The sequence below is a fragment of the Argentina silus genome, assembly GCF_951799395.1.
Source record: "Argentina silus genome assembly, chromosome: 10".
NCBI lineage: Eukaryota > Metazoa > Chordata > Actinopteri > Argentiniformes > Argentinidae > Argentina > Argentina silus.
This window is the reverse complement of record NC_139664.1, coordinates 8085654-8106705: the sequence shown is the minus strand read 5'-3', so window position 1 is coordinate 8106705 and position 21052 is coordinate 8085654. Positions and strand designations below refer to the sequence as shown.

The window sequence follows — 21052 nt, the reverse complement described above, 5'->3', positions numbered from 1 at the left end:
TGACGACACAGTCAACCAATCAGATTGTATTAAAAAGTGGGCCAGAAGGTCTTCATGTCAGACGTGCCATTCCACTTCATTACAGTACAATTTGCCCTGTAAATAGCAACATAATATTTTTTTTCATTTGACAGTTTAGTATGTAATACTGTATCTCAATCGCTTCAGAAAATGTAGTTGTTTCCTGTCTATCTAGTCCCATTGTCGTGCAAATCAACATTTCATTTGGTCTACTAGGCCATTTTGTGAGCATTAAGGTGGTAAAGATAAAAGTTAACATTCCATTCAAATTCAGAACACATTGATTATGCATGAGCATCATCATTTATTTTCAACCAAGCATTCTTTCCCCAGTATGCTCAACACATTAGAAACAGCTTTGTTTTGATCACCTCCCTTTTGATATCATATCATAGTACAGCGTCTCTTTTCCTAAATACCATTGCCATGAACCTAATTATGTTACATGTACAGTCTTGCAAATGTGCTACACTTCACAGCCTTTTTGACATCGTAAAGGATGTGCATACATCTCTTAAACATTATCATCTTTGTCTCTAAAGGGATCAAGTAGATAGGCCTCCCCATCATAAAAGTCATTTATTAGATTCTATTTTATATACACAAATAATACATTGTCCTAAATATATAGTCGCATTTTGTTCAAAGACATATTTCCCTTTCAAAAACCATTGCAAAGCACACCAGTCCATTGACATGTTTGTTTATAATATACAGTATCATCTCATGTGTTGATTGCAATTAATCCCTAAATGAAGAAGTTATGGAGGCATCCTGGCCCTGTCTGCCACCCATTTTCCACAGTCACAGGGCCTCACTCCATCTTCCTTTAAAGGCAAACCAATCTGTAACCGTTCATACACATGTTTCCCATGCCATTTATGGGTACCATCCACAGAAAACAGTCAAGGGGAAACATTGCTTCGACATGCATTTTCATATTATGTCATTGGTTTCCGTTCTTTTCCAAAAAGCAGTGGGAGGGAAATCCCTGTCTAAAACACTATGTTTCATCATCCACTGTCCAAAGTCCACTTGGTCGTGGCTCGCTGCTGTGGCTCTCCTTTCTCAGCCAACTGCTACACCCAGTTCAGCTGGTGGCTCCTCAGACAGCAGCTGTGGCTGTTGTGATCTTGAGAGCGTCCAGCAGGTTGAGCTGTCGGGTTTTGGAGCTGGCTATGGTCTCCAGGTGGGTCTCAGGAATCCACCCCCGGTGCCTGTCTGACAGTTTGGTCCCCTCCACCCAGCCTGCGGAACCAAAGAGAGAGAAAAAGAGTCAAACAAAGAACACAAAAAAGGAATAAACAAAAAGATTTAACTTAACAATGGACAAGGCTGCCGACAAACAGTTCTACAATACAAGTCTGCAAATGATTAAGGACAAGGGCATTTGTGGGACTGGATTTTTTAAGAATCATGAGAGTTCTTCTTACCTTCTTTGCTCTGCTGGTGGACCAGTAGGACATCAGCTTTTTCCATGGACAACTCGTCCGGTTGCTGGGCAACAACGGCCTTGATACACTGCATCTGTGTAAAGTCTAGAAGCAGGAGAGAGGGTCAGAGTTCAAACATCAGGAATGAGGGTCAAGAGGCTTTCACTTACTGTCATGCTACCTTAGATGGAAGTAAACCATCCAACCACATCTCCTGTTAACCACTAACCACTTCCCTCTTCCCCAGCCCTAACAACACTAACCTTTATCTATTTGAATACTGTTCCATCTGCAAACATTTGCCTCCATAAAAAGATAATGATCGTAAACTCTCTAAAGTTCTATAAAGTTTACAGACAAGGGCATGATACAGATTTCCTAAATCAGGAAGTGAGACGCACCTTGTGCTGCAGAGTAGTCAATCACAGGATGGGGCCGAGAAAGAGCTGAGATCCAACGCAGTTTATCACTCCTGAGAAACCACAAGGATGCAAAAATGAATAGGCAACAGCAACAGTTTTCCTTATCCAAATGTATTTTGTGTTTCCAACCACAGTTTAAAGACAAACATGCACCTGTGGATTCAGTTAAACTCTCTCTTTTCAAAAACGCCCCCCCACCCCCTCTTTTTCATTCTCTTACTGTGTGTCAGTCCTGAGCAGCAGGGCTTTGTTGGTGAGGTGGAGGCGGAACAGGTTCTTCTGTAGAGAGTACAGTTTGACTCGACAGTTCTCAGCACGCAGGTCTGACACTGGGGCATGGTCTATCACTGTGAACCTGCCCCCTCTGGAGAGGAGGAGAGGAGAGAGGTGGACAGGAGGAGAGGAGAGAGGAAAGGCGGGGAGAGAAATGAAGAGGGTAAAGTGAGGAGATGGGAGGGAAGAAAAGAAAGAGGACACAATGCAGAGGAGAAGGGGGAAAAACCAGTTTTATTAGAGCCCTTCAGTCACATACAGTATCAGGCGTACATATTTAGATAGAAATACGTTATAATAACTTGGCTAGTGCCTTGTGGGGAGTTTATTGTCAATATGCTGGGTTGCTTGTCTTGTTATGTGTGTCTGTGCATGTTGGTTAAGAATGTGTGCATGTGAGTGGACTTACTCTTTGTGTAGCGAAAGCAGCAGATAGTCGTTGAAGAGGTGCAAGTAGACACTCCTCTCTGTCTCCTTCTGTGAGAAGTCCATCATCTCAGTCACTGCACCCTCCCGGACCAGCCTACGAGACTGACTGACCAGGGGAAGAGTCTATGAGAAAGAGAGAGAGAGAGAGGGAGAGAGAAGAAAAGGAGGAGGAGGAGGAAGGAGAAGAAGCATGTGGTCATATTTAGGATATATAACATAGGGGTCTTGTTTAGGCTCATCTACAATGGCCTCATAAGCATCCAGCAAGCATATGGGACTGCATGTAAAACAAGGAACCATGGGAGATGTGCTGTATTACTCACCCTGCACTCAAAGTCCACCTTGGCACTGAGGGAGACCAGCGACTCGATGCTCTTCATCTGAGTGATACTGTCATTACTCTCCTGGATCAACTGACCGGCAAAGAGAAAGAGAGATGAGTTAACGAGGGAGAGAGAAGAGATAGAGGGAAAGGGGGAGGAAAGATATAGGTAGAGGGGAGGTGTGAGAGAGATCTCTTGGCAATATTATGTAACACTGCAGTGACAGATGGAGAGATAGGTAACATACCTTCTCTAGAAGCTTCATAGCTTTGATGGCCTGCATCGCCTCCTCAGTACCCTGGGCTGTTCTCTTCACAATGTTCTGTAAGAAAAAGGGACCGAGTGTGTGAGAGATGGAGAGGAGGAGTTTGTGAAAGGGTACACGACATGCAGTGTACACTCTCTCACATGCACACACACACAGATACACACACACACACACACACACACACACACACACACCTGTACCAGGAGCTTTAGACGTGTGATCCTTTGGAAAGGAAGGATCAGGAATGAACGAAGCGGAAGTCGCTGACACACAGGACTCCGCTCCAACTTGTCCACAATCCGTTTGAACCCATGGTTCTCATCCCTGAGAGAGAGAGAGAGAGAGAGAGAGAGAGAGAGATGGTAAAGGTAAAATGGAGCGTTATTACATTGTATGGCCGATGTGATATATAAAAGTGCAGCAACACAAAGTATCTGGCGAGAGTGCAGTGGGAGACTCACATGAGTCTCTGGTAGGTGGCGTCCTGGTATGATTGGTTGGTGAGGTAGGGCACATAAACCATTTTGAAGCGTTGACAGTGAGGAGCGATGATGTCACACACAGAGAAGTGCATGATGTCAGATTCCACTCTCTCCTCCAGCTTTGATAGAAAACTGTGACAGCAAACAGATAAAATCTGTAAGAATCTGTTTATCTGTACATCTATACGTGCAATAAGGTAAAATATTTAATATGGTGGCACAATATGTATTGTATGTATGCTCATGTAGGCCGGCTTGCTCAGTTCTGACAATATTGCTGTCTGTGTCCTCTGTAGCATGGCCATTATGTGACCACTAGCATAATTCTTTGACTCTGACCTGTGGCTGATGGCACGCACGTCAGCCAGCCTGGAGAAGAGCCAGTTCCTGTCCTGGGTGGTCAACAGCGCCCCCAGCTGTTTGGATTTGACAAAGTGCTCCACCACAATGTCCAAACTCCTGCAGTAGGACGCCTCGGATGTCACCACCTCAAACCTCACCTGAAAAGAGGGAGGGGGGGGTAGAGGGGGAAGGAGATTGATGGAGAGAAAAACAAGGTGAGTCACCCTCTCATGTCACATTCTAGTCACAGCAATAGCCTGAGGAGTCACTCTTACTGACAGTAAGACCATAGATTCCAGCAGCTAAGCATGTTTACGATAAATCATCACATGCTGAGGATTACTGATGCAATTCTGAGAAACCAGGGAGCCCACAAACCGAGCATACAGAAAAACAACATTGACATGTCTTGTCATCATTTCCCCAGGCAAAAAAACCTTTCTCATTTCCTGCATTATTTGCATTCAACTACATTTCTTTGTTTTGGATCAATTTGACATTGTGTCAGGCAAAGGGGTATGTTTTTGCTGAGTGGTATGTGATGCTGCATGGTGCCGTGGAGTATGGCTTCTTGTTTACCTCCTGCAGACGTCTCTGGTCCTCTGTGAACTCCCCCAGCTCATTACTGTTCCTGACCCCAGGCAGCTCCTGCCACAGCGTGGGCGACTGGGCGTAGGAGATGGAGACACGGGGAGAGGAGGACCTGCGCTGCGCATGGGGCGCCTGGGGCAGGGGCAGAGAATGGGCACTAATGCTGCTTGTCGTACTGGAGAAGGAGCTGGAGTGGGACAGGGAGTGGGGATGGGGGACGGGGGGCAGCGGGGGTAATGGTCTGCGGGCAGGAGGGGGTGAGGGGGCCGGGGAAGAGGAGATGGAGGTGGAGCTGGTGGAGGGGACGGAGGTGGAGCTGGAGGGGTGGGCGGAGGGAGCAGAGGTGGAGTTGGAGGAGGGGGCGGTGGGGAGGGGGGTGATGAGGGGGACGGGGAGCTCCTCGCTGGTGGAAACGACATCAGAACGACACTGGCGCAGGATCTCCCTGTTCTGGGCAGTCTCACTGTATTGCTGGTAGAGTTGGGCATCTGAGAGAGAGAGAGAGAGAGAGAGAGAGAGAGAGAGAGAGAGAGGAGATAGGGAGAGAGGAAGAGAGATAAAGGGAGGGATAATAAAAGAGAGGGCATAGCAAGGAAGGAATGAGAAAGAGGGTTTAAAAGAGACAGTGAGCAAAAGAGAGAGGTGTGGAAATTAAGGGAGGGATAGGAAAAGGAATGACATTTAAAAAGTACAGTGAGAAAGGAGGGGTATGTGAGAGAGAGTACAGAGTGAAAGGAGACATGAGCAGAAAGAGAGAAAGAGAAAGAAGTAGGGAGAGAAATAGAGTGGGGTTAGGTCAAGATGAAATGTTTGCATTTCACATTCCCTCTCTACACACTTGCTGGAATGCTAAGTTGCAGCAGCAGCTGCTTCTTTGCCTAGAGTTAAGAGACATGAATACCTGCACAAACCTGTCTATGGCCCTGGAGCCACACACACACACACACACACACACACACACACACACACACACACACACACACACACACACACACACACACACACACACACAACATAGTTTGATAGTCCCATTTTACACAACAGCACCATTACTCATGGGATAGCAGACCTGCTGCCATTTTGGTATTCTGAAATAATAGGTTTGAAAAACTTAAATGTAGAGAAAAGTGCATACAGGTTGCTTTTAGTTTTTGGGTTCCATTGGGAATCTACTGTACAACTTCTTGAATGGGGAAAAGGGCAGCACTGAAGAGAATGAAACTAGCACGTACACGTGAGTCACAACAACAGGAAGAACTGCTCTGTGTGACTCAGTGTACACTACTGCAGCCATATCTGGGTCAGATTGGATCTGTGAAGACGCATTTGCGTCTGTAAAATCGGAAAATCAATTCCGTAACATACGTACATACTCGTATGTACGTAAACTTGATAAAACTGCCATCAATATTAGTCAGTTTGAAATTACTGTGATCATCATTCATATGACATACATATCACATTCATATCAATGCATTACAGATGAAATAGGAAAGTGGTTCAGAGACATAGGAGGGCCCCAGAGTTGAAAAGGGTTAGTGGTGGAGGTGGAGGGAAGATACTCACTGAAAAATCGGGAGTTCCTATTTCTTGTTATAGCTATTGAATCTGCAACATTCCTAAAACCAAGAGAGTCAGAACAGTGAACTCTTTAATGATCTAAACCATGGGTTCTGAAAGTGTCGCCTATTGCTCGATAACATTGTGTTGTATTGTATGTCTTGTTTTGTATTGTATGAGTGTACTACTCACCTCAGGTCCACCTCTCCCCAGTTGAAGCTCACCTCCTCCTCGTCATCTGGAAGCATAGAATACCCAGTCCATTCTCGTTCAGAGTCATAGAGTAACATAGCCCAATAATCGATCTATAATCGAACTATAACCTAATATGCTAATAAAGCTGACCAAAAGCCTCTGAACAGTAGGCCTAATATTGAAAAATAAATCTGAAAAGTAGAACAACACAGCCAAATATACGTAGCCGCAAAGAGAAGTCAGAGCTGTTTGGTTACAAAAACAAGGATTAATTTGTTTCCAAAACTCTTTCTAGTCCAATGTGTGATGTCAACAGAGCTTGTCTGTATGTAAGAATCTTCTGTTCTAGACAGACTTGAACCCTGCCTATTTATTGCATGATTCTGGAATTCACTGGCACTCATACACTGTCCCCACCTCCTAGTTCACTCCTCCTGTCACCCATCCCTTTAACCAGACTGTGACTCAGGTCTGTAAGTTTTCTTGTTAACTGTACGCCATTTCAGTGAAATGATGATGAAATTCACAATTTATAGATCATCTCGGTGATAGAATAAGGAAAGCATAGTTGAAAGAGAGAAAAAGAGAGAGAGAGAGAGAGTATTTTAGGTTGTTGCTATCAAGAACATAGCATTCGTATCTGTTTATATCTACTGTATAAACAGACATTTAATTGAGCACTCTACTCTGTATAGGGGTCGAAGAGATTAGGTTGAGTTGATCAGATGAGATGATTCAAAGCAATTATTTGAGATGTTAATCAAATTAGTTTGTGAGTTTGTTGACATTAGTGTTAAGAGTATGCAAATGTTAAGGTTTGGTAGCTGATTTGAGTCGATGATTGAGTTCAAGTTGAGTGATTTGAGCTGATAAGCTTTGATTTTGTCTTCCATCTTTCTCTTACTCTTTCTATCTGTCTCACCTGACACAGTGAAAATTCTCGTTCTGCGATCCCTTCCAACTTCTTCTCCTTCTTCTTCCGTTTCTTTTCTTCTCTCCGTTGTCTTGCGGAAACCTCTTCTCCTCACCCGAGCCTCATTGCCCAAATCACGGAAACTACAACTGCTCGTCACCTTTGCTCCCACCCTATCCTCTGCAGTCCCCTCTCCCACCCTTCTCTCCTCCTCCTCCTCCTCCTCCTCTCCCACCCTTCTCTCCTCCTCCTCCCCCACTCCCTCTGTCTCTTCCACTATGATAGGTATGGGTTGTTCAGGGTAGCAATTGAGAATGGGGCAGCTGTTGGGCTTGTAGAGGGTATGGCTCACAGAGAGATACGCATCAAAATCCTTCTCTGTGTACCTTTCTGTTTCTTCCCCTGCTACCTGAGTCTCACCCCCAACCCTATCATCCCCTATCTCACCCACAACCTCCTCCCTTATCTCATCCTCCACAATCTCTACCTGGATCTGTATGCGCCTGTCTGTCTGTCTGTCCATACACACTGTGGGGCCCTCCTCCTCTCTCTCTGTGTCTGTGGGTATGTCCACATGCGTGTCTGTGGGTGTGTCAGCATGCGTGTCTGTGGGTGTGTCACCATGCATAGCTATGAGCCTGTCAGCATGCATGTCTGGATGGGTCTCCCCCGTACCTCTCACATCCTCCTTCTCCAGTGGTGGCTCCGCCTCCTGCTGAACCAGCTCCGCCCCTGAGTTCTCACCATGTTTCCTCGTCTTCTGTACCATGGCGTAGACAGGCGACACTCTTCCCCCCTCTGCTAACTGTTCCTCCTCTTCCTCTTTCTCTGTCCCTCCGTCCGCATGGCTGACCTCTTGACCTCCCTGTGACACTGGCTGGGGGTCATCGATGGCGTTGTTCTCCGAGGGTCCGAGGATCTCTCTCATTACATTCTTGGCCCATTTCATGTGAGGGGCCTGAGAATGTCTCTTGGCCTCCTCTGCCGTGCTCCAAGCTCCACTCATACGGATCCGGATCGCCACATCCTCAGAGCTCAGTGTTCCAGGATTATTCCCATCTGAGGTCATTGGTCCGGACACAGAACTTCCATGATGATCGTCCTCCTCACCTGGATTGGTGGAGTTCTGTGAGGGTACATCTCTCTCTCTTTCTGAGCTCTCTGTGAGCTCTCTCTGTTTCTCCCTCCACTCTTCCAGGAGTTTTTCAGTCTCTGAGTCCCTCCTGGGGCCTATCTCAGCGTACGGGTGCTCCACCTTGCCCTTTGTCCCTTCTCCACCCTCTCTTTCTTTGGATTCATAATTGACATTGACTCTGGAGTTCTCCTCTTCGTCGCTTCTCTCCTCCTTTGGCACATGGAACTCATTCCTCTCTCTTTTCCTCTCATCCTCTGTCTCCTCTCTTTCTCTGGAAGGGTCAGACTTCTGCTCATCCTCAGCACTGCCAATGTGACCATATCCTGGATTCTGATTGGTCCCCTCTGTCTCCATTTGATCCAGGACTGACATCTGATTGGGTTTGGACCTGGGCAGTGTTTCTCCAATCACACAGAACATGTAGACGGGGGTCTTTTTCTTCTCCTTCCTCTTGCCTGCATTCTCCTCTCCCTCTCTGTCCACTGCACCCTCCTTTCTTTCTGTCCATTCTTCTCTTCTTCCCCTCTCTGTTTCATATCTCCCTTGACCACTCTCCATCTCTCCCTCACTCCCCTGGAAGCCAACAAGTTGTGTGGAGACATTATGTGAGACCCCATCTTCCCAAAATTCCTTGCAGTCCTCAAACTCCTCTTCCTCTCTCTCATCTTCCTCATCTCCACCGCTGGACACAGTAATAAAGCCGTCCTCCACTGACAGCATTTTATTCCCCTCTCTTTCACTTCCTCCTTCACTCTCTAAATGTGCGTATCTATCGCTCCCTCCCTCTTCCTCTCCGTCACTCTCCTCTGTGTTATCTGTCACATTCTCTCTCTCCATCTCTCTCTCCCTGTCCCTCTGCCAGCTTTCCTCTCTCCCTCTATCGCTATCAGACAGGGGTTCCTCTCTTCCCTTATCTCTCCCTCTCCAGGCCTCTCTCTCCTCCTCTCCATCTACACTGACGCCCTCTCTAGCCTCTCTCTCTGCAACACTCTCCCTTTCTCTCCCCTCCTCTCGCCCCCCTCTCTCTGTCTGCCTTTCTTTTTCTCGCCGTGCCCCTTGCTCCACGCCCCTGTCCTCTCCTCCCCTCCTCTCTCTCCGTCGGTCAGTGTGTCTGTCTCTGGCTCTCTCTCTCCCTATAATCTCATCCTCTATGGATGAGTCATTACTGTATTTGCCTCTTCGAGGCTCCAACCACATCTTCCTCTGTTCTGATCTGTTTGGCGCCTCCACACGCCACTTCCCCTCCTCTCGATCTCCCACTTCATCTACTCTCTCTCTCCCTCCACTCCTCTCCTCCTCTACTTCCCTCTCACTCTCTGCCGTGCTCTCTCTCTCCGACTCCTTCTCCTCGTAACTTTCTCTGGCCTTCCTCCTATTTCGATCACCCTCTATGTCGCTACTCCACTCTCCGCTGCTCTGGGCTTGTGGTGGTGCCTTCAGGGCTATCTCAGTCGGTGATCTGCTACCTCTGTCTGCCGCCCCCTCCCTTTTGGGATCGGTGTCTCTGTCTCTCCTGTCCCTGTGCCTTCTCTGCTCTGTTTCGTCCTTCTCGGGGTACTTTCCCCTTTCTCGCACTCGATCTCCCTCTGTCCACTTCCCTTTCTCCCCTGCCTCCCATGGTCGTGTCCCCTCCCTCTCTTTCTCCGGGTCTCTCATGTCTCTCTGTCTCTGTCTGTCACCTGGTCTGACACCCTGTGTCTCCCTCACCCCATCCCAATGTCTCTCCACCTCCTCCCGCTCTTTTCTCCTGTCCCTTTCTCTGTGTCTGTCCATGTCCCTCTCTGCACCCCTCTCTCTGACCCCCTCCCTCGCTCTGCGTCGATCTTCTCTCTCTCCGTCCCTCTGCCCGTACCTCTGCCTCTCCTGCCCTCTCTGTTGCTGTCTTTCTCTTTCTTTCTCCCTCACTCTATCCCTCGCCATTTTCCCATCATTGTCACCCTCACTCCTACTGTGTTGATATCTCAGGCCTTCTCTGTCTTCTTTCCTCATTTTCTCTTTTCTCTTCTCTCCGTCACTGTCTCCCTCACTTCTAATGTCCCTTCGTCCCTCCTTTGTCATCACCCTCCTCCTTTCACCCCGGCCTTCTCTGTCTGAATAGTTCTCTCTCTCTCCCTCTCTCTTTCTCTGAGGTGAAGGAAGTCTCCCCTCCCTTTCTCCCTGCCTGGGTTTTGGCCTCTCTTTCACTCGATCCACGTCCCTCTCTCTTTTGCTCCATAGGTCATTGCCCTCTGAATCCCTTTCTCTCCTCCTCTCTCTAAAACCAGGGTCTGATTCCCTCACTCTTTCCCTCTGTCGCATGGTCCAATCCTCCATAGGTCTCCCTCCATTCTTCTCTCCCTCCTCCTTTGTCCTTATTCTGTCTCTCTCTCTCTCCCTCTCCCTCTCCCTGTATCTTTGTAGGTCCCCCTCTCCATCTTTCTGCCTCTCTTTCCTTAGTGGTCTCTCTCTTTCTCTCTCCCTGTCGTCCATCTCCATCCCCTTTTGTCTTTCTAATGGTGTCGTTCCCCCTCTCCCCACATCTTCCTTAAATTGATTCATCCTTCTATCTCTCTCTTTGCTAGGTTTTCTCATTCTAGGAAATGTGTCGCCTTGCTTTCTCTCTCTTTCCCTTTCGCCCCCTATTTCTAAAAGTGAAAAAGGCCTTCCATTAGTACGTCTCTCTCCCTCTCTCCTCCTTTCTCTCTCTCTCCATTCCCTCTCTCCCTCCCTCCCTCTGGATGCTGGGGCCCGGTCCCTCTCTCTGTTTCTCTCCCCCTGCTCCATCTCTTTTCCTCTACTTCTTGTTTTATCCTTCAGTCTCTCCATTTCTCTTTCTCTCCTCCATTCCCCACTCATTTCTCGGTTCCTCTCCCTCTCTCTCTCCGTTTGGTCCATAGCCCCTGGTCCGGGACTGGTTTCACGGGAGATACGCCCACTTGGCTGATGGTTCCGGTCAGAAGAGTTTGGATTGGGTGTCTGAAGTGTGTCATAGAGGTTCCGATTGGGGCGTTTAGTCGCCATGGAAACATATTTTTCAGAACCTAAAAGACAGTAACATTCTCTCATGAACTCATAGTCACACTGACGATTCAGCAACAAAACAAACATAGAATCACTTGCATCAGATTGAATCATTGACTCAAGACAAAGGTCAAGCCAAGTTGGATAAGAACAGTAGGCCTAAAGGTGGTATAGGCCCCAGGCTGAATAATAGTAGTTGTGTCCTTCAATGCCTCTATCCATGTGTACAAATAAAACTCTATACATGTGTCAATTAGAAAAAGGAAATATTGTGGTATGATAGATGATAAAAACACAAGTCCAAAGTATTACTGCTGTGGGAGCCATATGATAAGAACCACACACAATGACATATTCATGCAACTAGCTATAACTGTATAATATACACTACAGCTTCAACCACTCTTAGACCACACTATCAAAACCTTTGGTAGTACAACACTTAAACACTACCCAAAGAGTTTACAACACAAGTATATACACTTCAATGTACTCTATTACTCAAGTTTATCTAGGCCTGGACAACCACAAGCAGCTGTTTAACAAAGCCAACAGCAATACATTGTAGAAAAGGCAGAAAATCCAGTCCAGTAGATTATGTGACACCCTAGCACACTTATTTATTGAACGCAGCACAGCACAGCACACACACAGTTAACACACACCCCTCAACACGGCAGCTAAAGCCGGAGAAAAAGTGTAGGCCAGTGACACATAAGGGAGACATGTAACACATAAACTACAACACAAACAAAGGCATGAATCCAAGTTAAGAGCTGAAGCATGACTTTACTGAAATGTTGCTCAGAAAAACAGCAAGGAAGACAACTGAGAGAGAAAGACTCACCTGAGTTTAGTATGTTGGGAAGATCCAGTCTCCCCTCTCTCGAGCACTCAGTACTGTAAACCTAGCAGGGGTTGCGCAACAGACCAGCATTCCTTCCCCCGTGTTCAGATCATCTGGGGTGGCTGTGAGCAAATGTTCTACTTCAACTTTTCTCCAATCCTGACCCTCTCTCTGTCTTTCCGTCTGTTCTCTCCCCAATCTGTCCTTCTGAAGAAATTCTGCAAATGTTTACGCCTTTGCTTCTCCCCTTTGCTCTCTTGTTCTCCCTCTCTCTTTCTGTTTCACCCCCTCCTCCCTCTCTCCTCAAATTCCCAAACAAGTCTGAACAGATTGACACTTATCTTCCCCCTCTTCTCCTTCTCTCTGTCTTGTCCTTACGCTCTCAGTCAATGAACAGAGTAGAATCTCTCCCAAACCAAACAAAAGGCTATCCACCGTTCCCCACAAATCAATCCACCAATCAATCCCACACAGACAGCTTGTGTTGATCCCCAGATAAAGCTAGACGAGTCTCTTTCTCTCTCATGTTCTCCTGCCCCGTTTCTCTCTCACCAAACACAGGAAGTGCACCTCCTGGGTGTCTCTTTCTCGCCTGTGATTGGTTGATATGGAGTAGCCGGGTGTGTCTCCACAGCACACTGAGGCAGGTAAGGGCTGTGATTCTACAATGAAGGAGTGGGGGAGGGGAGGCTGGGAGGAATAAGAACACACACACACACACACACACACACACACAGCAACTCAGCGAGTGAACACAGCTACGCTTGGGCCTATAAAAACTTCCCCAACATTCCCCAGAGAAGTAGTGAAGTGGGAAGGAAGAAGAAACAATTAAAGTAACCAAGATTAGGCAATAAGAAATAGAGAAGGAAGAGGCCAACAGTAAGTGGGTCATTTTAACTGTCAGTAGAAATACCTATGATGTATTTGTATAAACACACAGACTGTTTTCATTCTCCCTATGGCATTCCAGGGATCTTTAAGAGCAGCGAGGGGTCCAAATTCCTAAGCTGTAGTATAAGAGAAGTGTTTAATTCCCATGTGTGTCTTTTAAGCTCTTTTCCATTTGTATTTTCCCATGAGCAGGGGTTAAACAGATTTGTAAGGGATGACATTCACATAAGTACATTTGTGTATGTGTGTTTCATTCAACCCCTGCTCCCAACACACACATACACAAATGTACTTGAGTGTGCATGTATCTGATTAGGAGTTTGCTGTCCTAATATGTGCAAATTACAAGTAGGTAGCAGTATCTGTGGAGAAATCAGTAGAAGAATAGAGGCTTTTGTCAGGAAAACAGGGTTGGGTGTACAGCAGGGGAATGTTAACACTTCAGGGTGACAGACTTGCAAGTCTGGTGGGGGGGGGGGGGGGGTGTATGGTCCTCGGGGGGGGGGGGCATGATCCTCTTTTTGTTTTCATCTGATGATGCACATTTCTATGTAAGCTTTTACATGTTCAGTCACAGATCATATTTACATTGGAAATTATCCTTGGCTATAAACCCATATGCAGCTTTCATTTCATGTTTTTAACTTGCTGTTCCATTACAATGTCAATTGCATTGTCCCTATTAAATAAATAATGGGGATAACCCATTCAACTGTCTTGTTTTGCTGTTTCTACTTCTTTATAAGAATCTATGAGTTGCCAAAACAAAAACCTGCTTATCAGTACACTAGGGAAAACCCCCCACATTGTACACATTGTAATTTCAGTGACTGTCAGTTTAAAGCTTACTGAATATAGGCTGAGGGTATAATGGAACACATGAGAGAAGGGAGAAGATTTATACAAAACATAATTTTCTGTTGTGTTATTTGATGTTTGTTCTTGCCAGAGCCAATCCAAGGAATAGCTTTCCTAATTCCCTAGTCAGCTGATGAGGGTGTGAAGGGAATCAATATCTCCGCTTGTCCTGACGATGACGCGCCGCGCTCGACGCGCTCCAGTCACATGCGTTTTTGCTTGTTTAGTTTCACTTCCGCACTTCGGATTTGACATGATAAAGTCACGTTGAACGGCAGCTATATAAAGTTTTAATAAAACTAATAGTTTCTGTCGAATTAGACGTGACAGCGGGGTATTGGCGAACATGGTCTAATAGCTTTGCTCGAAATTGGTAGTTACTCTGTAACATTTGCATGAGAAATAGGGGACACAGTGTCCCGTCTGCTAGCCTAGCGTAGCTTGCTAGTTTAGTACAGCTACATTGTCTCCACTCCAGCCTAGAGCCTTTATTATTTATAGGCTGGCGACATTGTAACGGACTTGGTAGATCTATTCCTGGTCGTAAAACCCATGAAGGTAGGTGCACAAGTTGTTAACTTATTATCAGCACTTGGGGTATGTTCAGAATCCGTAACGTTGTGAAATGTAGGACAAATAGTTACAGTAGCTTTTAACCATGTATCGCAGTCATTGGGTGTACGTATCCAATAGCATATTTCTCAATGCAGGCACGTTATCAAATACATTGTTACATCGGTCTGAACTATTAATTTTACACAGTGTATTAAATCTCTGAAGTAACATTCAAAGTAGCTTATTTTGAATGCACCCGTGATCACGAGTATGAGAGATGCTGGTGTTTCATTTCCTCTCATTTCCGCACTATCATATGCATTTGTTTCACCTTCAACCAGCATTGCTCTCAGACATGTTAGAGCTCGAATATGGTGTGGATTGCTGTTCCTGTCTGTGTGCTGTACATGGGCTCCAATTCAAACACTTAGTTACCCATTTAGGGGATGGAAATGTTCGGCATGAGTCACAATAATCTCTAAGATATTTTTAAGTCCAGAGTGAGCGGAAAAAGTTATATGAACTAGACTAACTGAAAGCACTGTTTCTCAGTTAGGGTGTGTCAAGGCATGATAAATCAATCAGTCATGAAATGCAATGGGATAGTAGTACAGTATTACTAATATGGAATGTAGGTTTATAAATGGCAGCCATGTATTGTATTTTAACCATGCATTCATCATTTGTCATAGATGCTCATATTACATGCGCTACCAACGAAGCCTCTGTTGATGTGGTCCCTGGCCGTCCAGCTGGTTCTCTTTGGGGCTGGGGGACACACCAGTGACAACACCAATAACTGCAAACTGATCTCGGAGTCTTCAGTGGAACGGGAGGTCCTCAGCAAGCTAGAACCACTTACCAACAAAACGTAAGGAATCACTCATCTCATTGTTTTGCTGCATGGTGAAGGAAAAATGTGCTGATCTGAGGTCAGTTTTGGCTCTTACCCTCTGAAAGGTAAAGGTTGTGGTGCCGTAGCCTACCTTACCCACCTGCATTACTTAATTATCTGTTTATTAAGTCCATTGGTTTGATGCTGTTACCTCACTGTGTTCTTTTAATGATTTCCTTGGTGACAGTTTCTCTGTGGCAGCAAAAAATGGTGATGAAAGCTACACCTACTTGTTTCAAGTGTGTGGGGATGTCGGGACCCTCAAAGGAGCGGGACTCATTCAGGTGGACAATGCTGGGAAACAGAAAGCGATCGGCATGTATACCTCAACACAAGCCATCAAAGGAAGTAAGCATGAAGGATCTTTAACATCATCTTTCTATACTTACTTTGAAAAGTCATGAGGACGTGTGTACTGTAACTGTGTGTATTGGTTCTCTTTTCTTTTCTTTTTTTTTACTGAATTTGTAGGCCTACTACAGCTGATGTACATCTTGTTGTGCCCTTGTCCATTTCTATGTTGGAAGGTCTTTTGATAATACCAAATGCAGTACTTGTTTTCCATCCTTTGTTGAGACCCTCTGCTCAACGCCTCTGCTTACCATCTGTCTCTTTGGCCCCCTACAGGTGACTGGGTGATGCTGATCTACAAAGATGGTGAGCCATATGATGCCCATTGTTCTAAAGAGAAGAGGAAAGCCATCATCATGATCTCATGCAATAAAGCAGTAGCCAAGGTGAGAGAGAGACATTCACAGAGAGGTACATTCACAGAATACCTACATTCACAGACACCTACATTCACAGACACCTACAGAGAGATACATCCACAGACACACACAGAGAGACACATTCACAGACACACAGGGAAGAACAACCTGAACAAAAGGGGGAATAGCAATAACGACTGGTGTAATGCGCTGACTCTCACACTCATTCTTTCTCTCTATCTACACCTCTCTGTGTCTCTCTCAATATCTCTTTCTCCCTGTACACTACTCATCCACACACTACTGTCTCTCTATCCCAGGAGATCTTCGAGGTGGTTCTGGAGGACAGGGACAGACAGCAGGAGTGTTTCTATCTGTTTGAGTTGGACACTGCAGTGATGTGTCCGGTTCTGCCACCCAAGCTCCAGTCACTCAGCGCTGGCTCCATACTACTCATAGTGTAAGTATAAAGATGATAGAAATACACTTACATACGCAATAGTACATACATAACAATAAGTGATGGTGTCTCCCTCTCTTTTATTTGTCCCAGTGGATTCTCCCTCTTGGCCGTGTACCTAATTGGAGGATTCCTCTACCAGCGATTGGTTGTCGGAGCTAAAGGGGTGGAGCAGTTCCCCAACTATGCTTTCTGGTTGGAAGTTGGCAATCTGGCAGCGGTGAGGCCTTTATCTTGAGGGTAGAGTAGTCAGATGGTTTAAATGTTCAATGTAAGTCACAAATTAGTTTGCTTATGTCAACGTATTTGGGTCGTTTCCCCCCTCTGTAATACTTCTCTGATCTTCTCTGCACACAAAAACTATTTCAGAATAATGTGTCTTGTTGCAGCTTTTGCGTTTAGTCTGCTGTCAGGATTTTGTTTGGTTTCTGCTAGTAATAAAGACCTAGGCATAACTGATATTTAATTAATTACTTTTATATGAAATTTGAATTTCTAAAGAAACTTGGTGTACTTGCATCAGCTATCTACGTTGTTAGGGCAGAACTCAAAACAAGTTAGGTTAGCCTCTCATAGAAATAAACTATAACAAAAATCGGAAAATATCAAGATATAAATTTTAGGCCATATTGCCCAGCCCTATCCTAATGCTATTTTTGCTATTCTCACTCCCTCTTTCTTTCTCTCAGGATGGATGTGATTTTGTATGCCGGTCACGGGGCAATCGACAGGACCATCCGAGGGACAGGGGTGCATCCACAGAACCCTTGGGGGAGGAGCCAGAAGAGAGAGATGACCACTTGCTTCCTATGTGACCTAATGATGTCAGCAGTAGGAGGGATTTATACCCTGGGTGACGCTTTTGACTGTTTTAGGGGATAGTGTGTGGAGTAAGGAGTATGAAGTTACTGCTAGACACTGATCTAAGTACAGTGTTGCATTTATATTTTATAATGGTTAGGATTTATAAATGGCAAACTGATACCAGATCTGTGCTTAAGAGCAACTTCTACCTGGAGAGATTAGTATAGAGATGAGCATGCCAGTACACAGAGAATTGAAAGCTCTGACACAGCACTGAATTAATCTATTTGAGTCATACCTTAGACTACTTCATTCAGCTGGTTAATTTGTTAAATCAGCTTAATTAAAAAGTAGCAACAAAAACCTGGGTTCATTTCTGACACTACCAAACTTAGTACCAACCTCTTTACAGAGAATGATCACAAAAACTGAATCCCCAGTCATATTCGCCATAAAAGGGAGAGGTATAAACACACACCTTTTCAGACGACACACACACCTAGAAACCTGTTACAGTTTCTCTTGCTGACAGTTTTGTACTGACCCGTAGGTGCTGTAACACTTTTTTTGAAGGGCTGCTTATAAACTTTATTACATTGAGTATAACCATACAACTGAGTTATAAATGTATTGCCTGTTATTTATGAATTAATTCAGGTGTTCATATATTTACTAATGTTGATATATGCACAAATAAATACCAAATGTCAGTTGGATACTGTTGACAGTCTATAGCTTCTATACCTTCAAATGAAGTGTTACACCACACGCTACAGTACAGACCCATTTAAACAGATGCACTGCTAGGCACACACAATTACTTGGTGTTGCTATTTTTAGGTAGGATGCTGACTGGGCCTTGACCAAATGTACTTCTGACCTGTTACGCAATTTTCCTGATCTGTCTTGAGCAGGGTTGGGTAAATTCCATTTCAATTCGGCCACTGAATCGAAGATTTCCTGTTTTTTTTTCATTTATATTTTTCGACTCCTGAATAAAATTTCAATTCACTTCCTGAATTTAATGGTATTGACCCCAATCCTGACATTGAGTACTGTTATGACACTGAAGGCTAATTTGATTGATTATGATTATGGAGATGTTGATAATGATGGTTTTTGTAATAATGCTGTGATTGTTCCTTTATTAGGCAAGAGCAGGCACTTAAGTTTCAACTGTAAAATGGGACTGAAGTAATCAATGTAGTCATGAAGCAGAAACATGTATTATGTACTACATGAGATGTGTGGATGAATATATTTGTTTTCCATTTGTTTGTTTGTTTTTTGTTCCTTTGCTACTTAATGGTGTACATTTTCTGTACAAAACCTATTAAACCTTGACCTTGACACATGCTTAGTTCAACTGAGGTAACACAGCTGAACCAAACTGGGTCTGGGTTGGACAGGGACTATTCGAGTCAGTCACTGTCTGACTTTAGTTTATTATGCTATTTGTTCTTGCAGAGGAGGAAGAGTCAGAAAAAATCTTGTTTGTTTTTCGCTTTTGTATCAAAAAAGAAAATATAAATAAAGTGTATTTGACACAATTAGTACAATTATTAATCTGATCTGTGTGTGTGTGGGGGGAAGGTGAAGGTGGGTGGATATGTGTCATGGAGATCCTATGCCATATTTGGTGCTTGTAGTGTTGGTGATAACAGGGAATACAGGTTCTTGCATAGGAGGAGTCATGGTAATAAATGATATGCCACTTACCCTGAGCACATTATAGTTCTGTTTTTAAGTTGAGAAGTGTAGACCAAAGAAGAAGTAAGTTACTCTTTGAAGGGCTGATATTGTAATGTATGTGTTTCTAATGATCAATTATAGATTGTTAGACTGGATCATTGAACAGGAAATTAATGTTCAAAGTTACAGTTGGAGATAATAGGGGATTACCACATGAAAGCTTATTTGGCAGAAAAATGCAGGTTCTGCAATGGGACCATACTGTAAATATTTTCCTAAATCATAGTCCAATTCGATCGATGACCTGACTAGACAATTCTGATCTTAAAAAGTATATGTCATTTTTCAGATCATTCCTGCAGATCTCCTCTTTATTTTTTTAAAGAAATTGGCTGAAACAAGACAATGGAAAAATTCACTGGAATGGGTGAAATCTTTTGTACATGTTGTTTGTAATTTGTGAAGTAAATTCAAATGTAAAATACATTTCTGTAGTTTAGCGAATGTTTCCTACTGCACAGGATCACATAAGTCCTGTAAAAAAAAAGCTAACTTTAGCCACCACTAACAAAATATTGGGTTGGGGAACAAGACTAGGGAACAAATCAAAAACGTGTGGCCTTCCAACCATGTCAGAGAGTTCATTTGAGGTGATTTTGAAGGTTTTTTTGTTCCCCAATCACTCCCATTTTTTTTTCAAACTTTTGGTGAACTATCCCTTTAAAATGCTGTCCAAATCCAGAAGGAACCAACTAGTCACAGTAATGTTTATTTATTTATTAGTAAGTAAGGAATAAGTAAATATTCTCATTCGCTTGAGTGTTGGTTCACTTACAAAATTCTGTGTTAAAGAATTCAGTGTTCAACCCTGAATCCTGAAGTGATGTGCGCATGGGTGTGTTTGTATTTTTTGTCATGCTCTACAATGTTGCAATGTCAAAGCAGAGAATAAACCCAGTGTTACGGTTACCCCTCCCAACCAACCCTCCTGCACCACCTCGAGGCCGCAGCGGTCATCACTGGAGCGTCTTCCCAGTCGACAGCGCACCTGGACCCGATCCCCAATCAACACACATAAACAACACACAACACATAAACACTGCCTGATCGTACTGTGTCCCACGGTAACCCTTCGAGTATTCCTTTATGCTTCTAGCCCTAGATTCTCTCTCTCTCTCTCTCTCTCTCTCTCTCTCTCTCTCTCTCTCTCTCTCTCTCTCTCTCTCTCATCCTGTGTTTGTTTGTGTTGTCACCGTGTTCCCTTGTGTCCACATCCAGAACCCTGGACCGACCCACGACTACTCTTTTGGATTATCCTTCTCTCCCCTACCCCTTTTCCCCCTCTATTATTAAATACGCCTTCGGGCTAAACCCCCACCATCTCTGAGCGCCGTCATTTGGTTCCGCTGACGTTCTAGTGTAACACCCAGCAAGCAACACATACTTTGAAATATCATTCATTTGTCTTTTTCATTTCAAATATGTTTATTGGAGCATATGTGACATACAGGTAGCACATACACAATCTCTATGCATATGCTCCCTTTTTATGAATTTGTGTTTTTTGTATGATGGGTTATCCTATCTATTAGTATAGTATAGATGGAATTTAATACACATTTTTTATTTATATTAAAAACAGGTTTTTAGAGTCTATAATAAGTTGATAACATTCAACCTTGTTAAAAATACACATACACAAAATACAAAGTCATATCATTTTGTTATGGAGGTTGAGTTCCCCTCAAAGATGAGGTTGAGCAGGGCTAAGTATCGAGCCAGCACCCCCTCCTGGCAGAGGATTTTCAACTTCTGGATCTGTGCCTGGATGGAGGGCTCAATCTGCAGGTAATTCCAGAGGAAGTCCCTGGGAGGGTTCCCCCCCTTGTGGTAATGTCTCACCACCATCACTGCCCTCTTCATCTGAGGGGACTTCTTCACCTTCGCCTC

The 21052-nt window shown here is 44.5% G+C and overlaps 2 protein-coding genes across 3 annotated transcripts; one reads left to right on the top strand and one right to left on the bottom strand.

Moving 5' to 3' along the window:
- Window positions 1-311: 311 nt before the first annotated feature.
- Window positions 312-12786, bottom strand: arhgef5 (Rho guanine nucleotide exchange factor (GEF) 5). Of its 2 annotated transcripts, none has more exons than XM_083678079.1 (15): window positions 12235-12786; window positions 7262-11407; window positions 6337-6382; window positions 6151-6203; window positions 4573-5072; window positions 3991-4151; window positions 3631-3783; window positions 3364-3493; window positions 3149-3223; window positions 2902-2991; window positions 2559-2701; window positions 2097-2240; window positions 1856-1926; window positions 1455-1559; window positions 312-1269 (listed from the first exon to the last, which is right to left on the bottom strand). In XM_083678079.1, the coding sequence occupies exons 2-15, from the start codon at window positions 11385-11387 to the stop codon at window positions 1127-1129; spliced, it is 5940 nt and encodes a 1979-aa protein (XP_083534205.1). In that variant the 5' UTR covers window positions 11388-11407; window positions 12235-12786; the 3' UTR covers window positions 312-1126. The 2 variants fall into 2 exon arrangements, with proteins under 2 accessions (XP_083534205.1, XP_083534206.1); XM_083678080.1 differs by having other exon boundaries at window positions 7928-11407.
- A 1427-nt stretch (window positions 12787-14213) lies between these two features.
- m6pr (mannose-6-phosphate receptor (cation dependent)) lies at window positions 14214-18969 on the top strand. Its single transcript, XM_083678091.1, has 7 exons — window positions 14214-14544; window positions 15234-15412; window positions 15624-15784; window positions 16064-16173; window positions 16467-16606; window positions 16700-16826; window positions 17296-18969. Exons 1-7 carry the CDS (start codon window positions 14539-14541, stop codon window positions 17419-17421), a joined length of 849 nt encoding a protein of 282 aa, XP_083534217.1. The 5' UTR covers window positions 14214-14538; the 3' UTR covers window positions 17422-18969.
- Window positions 18970-21052: the final 2083 nt, after the last annotated feature.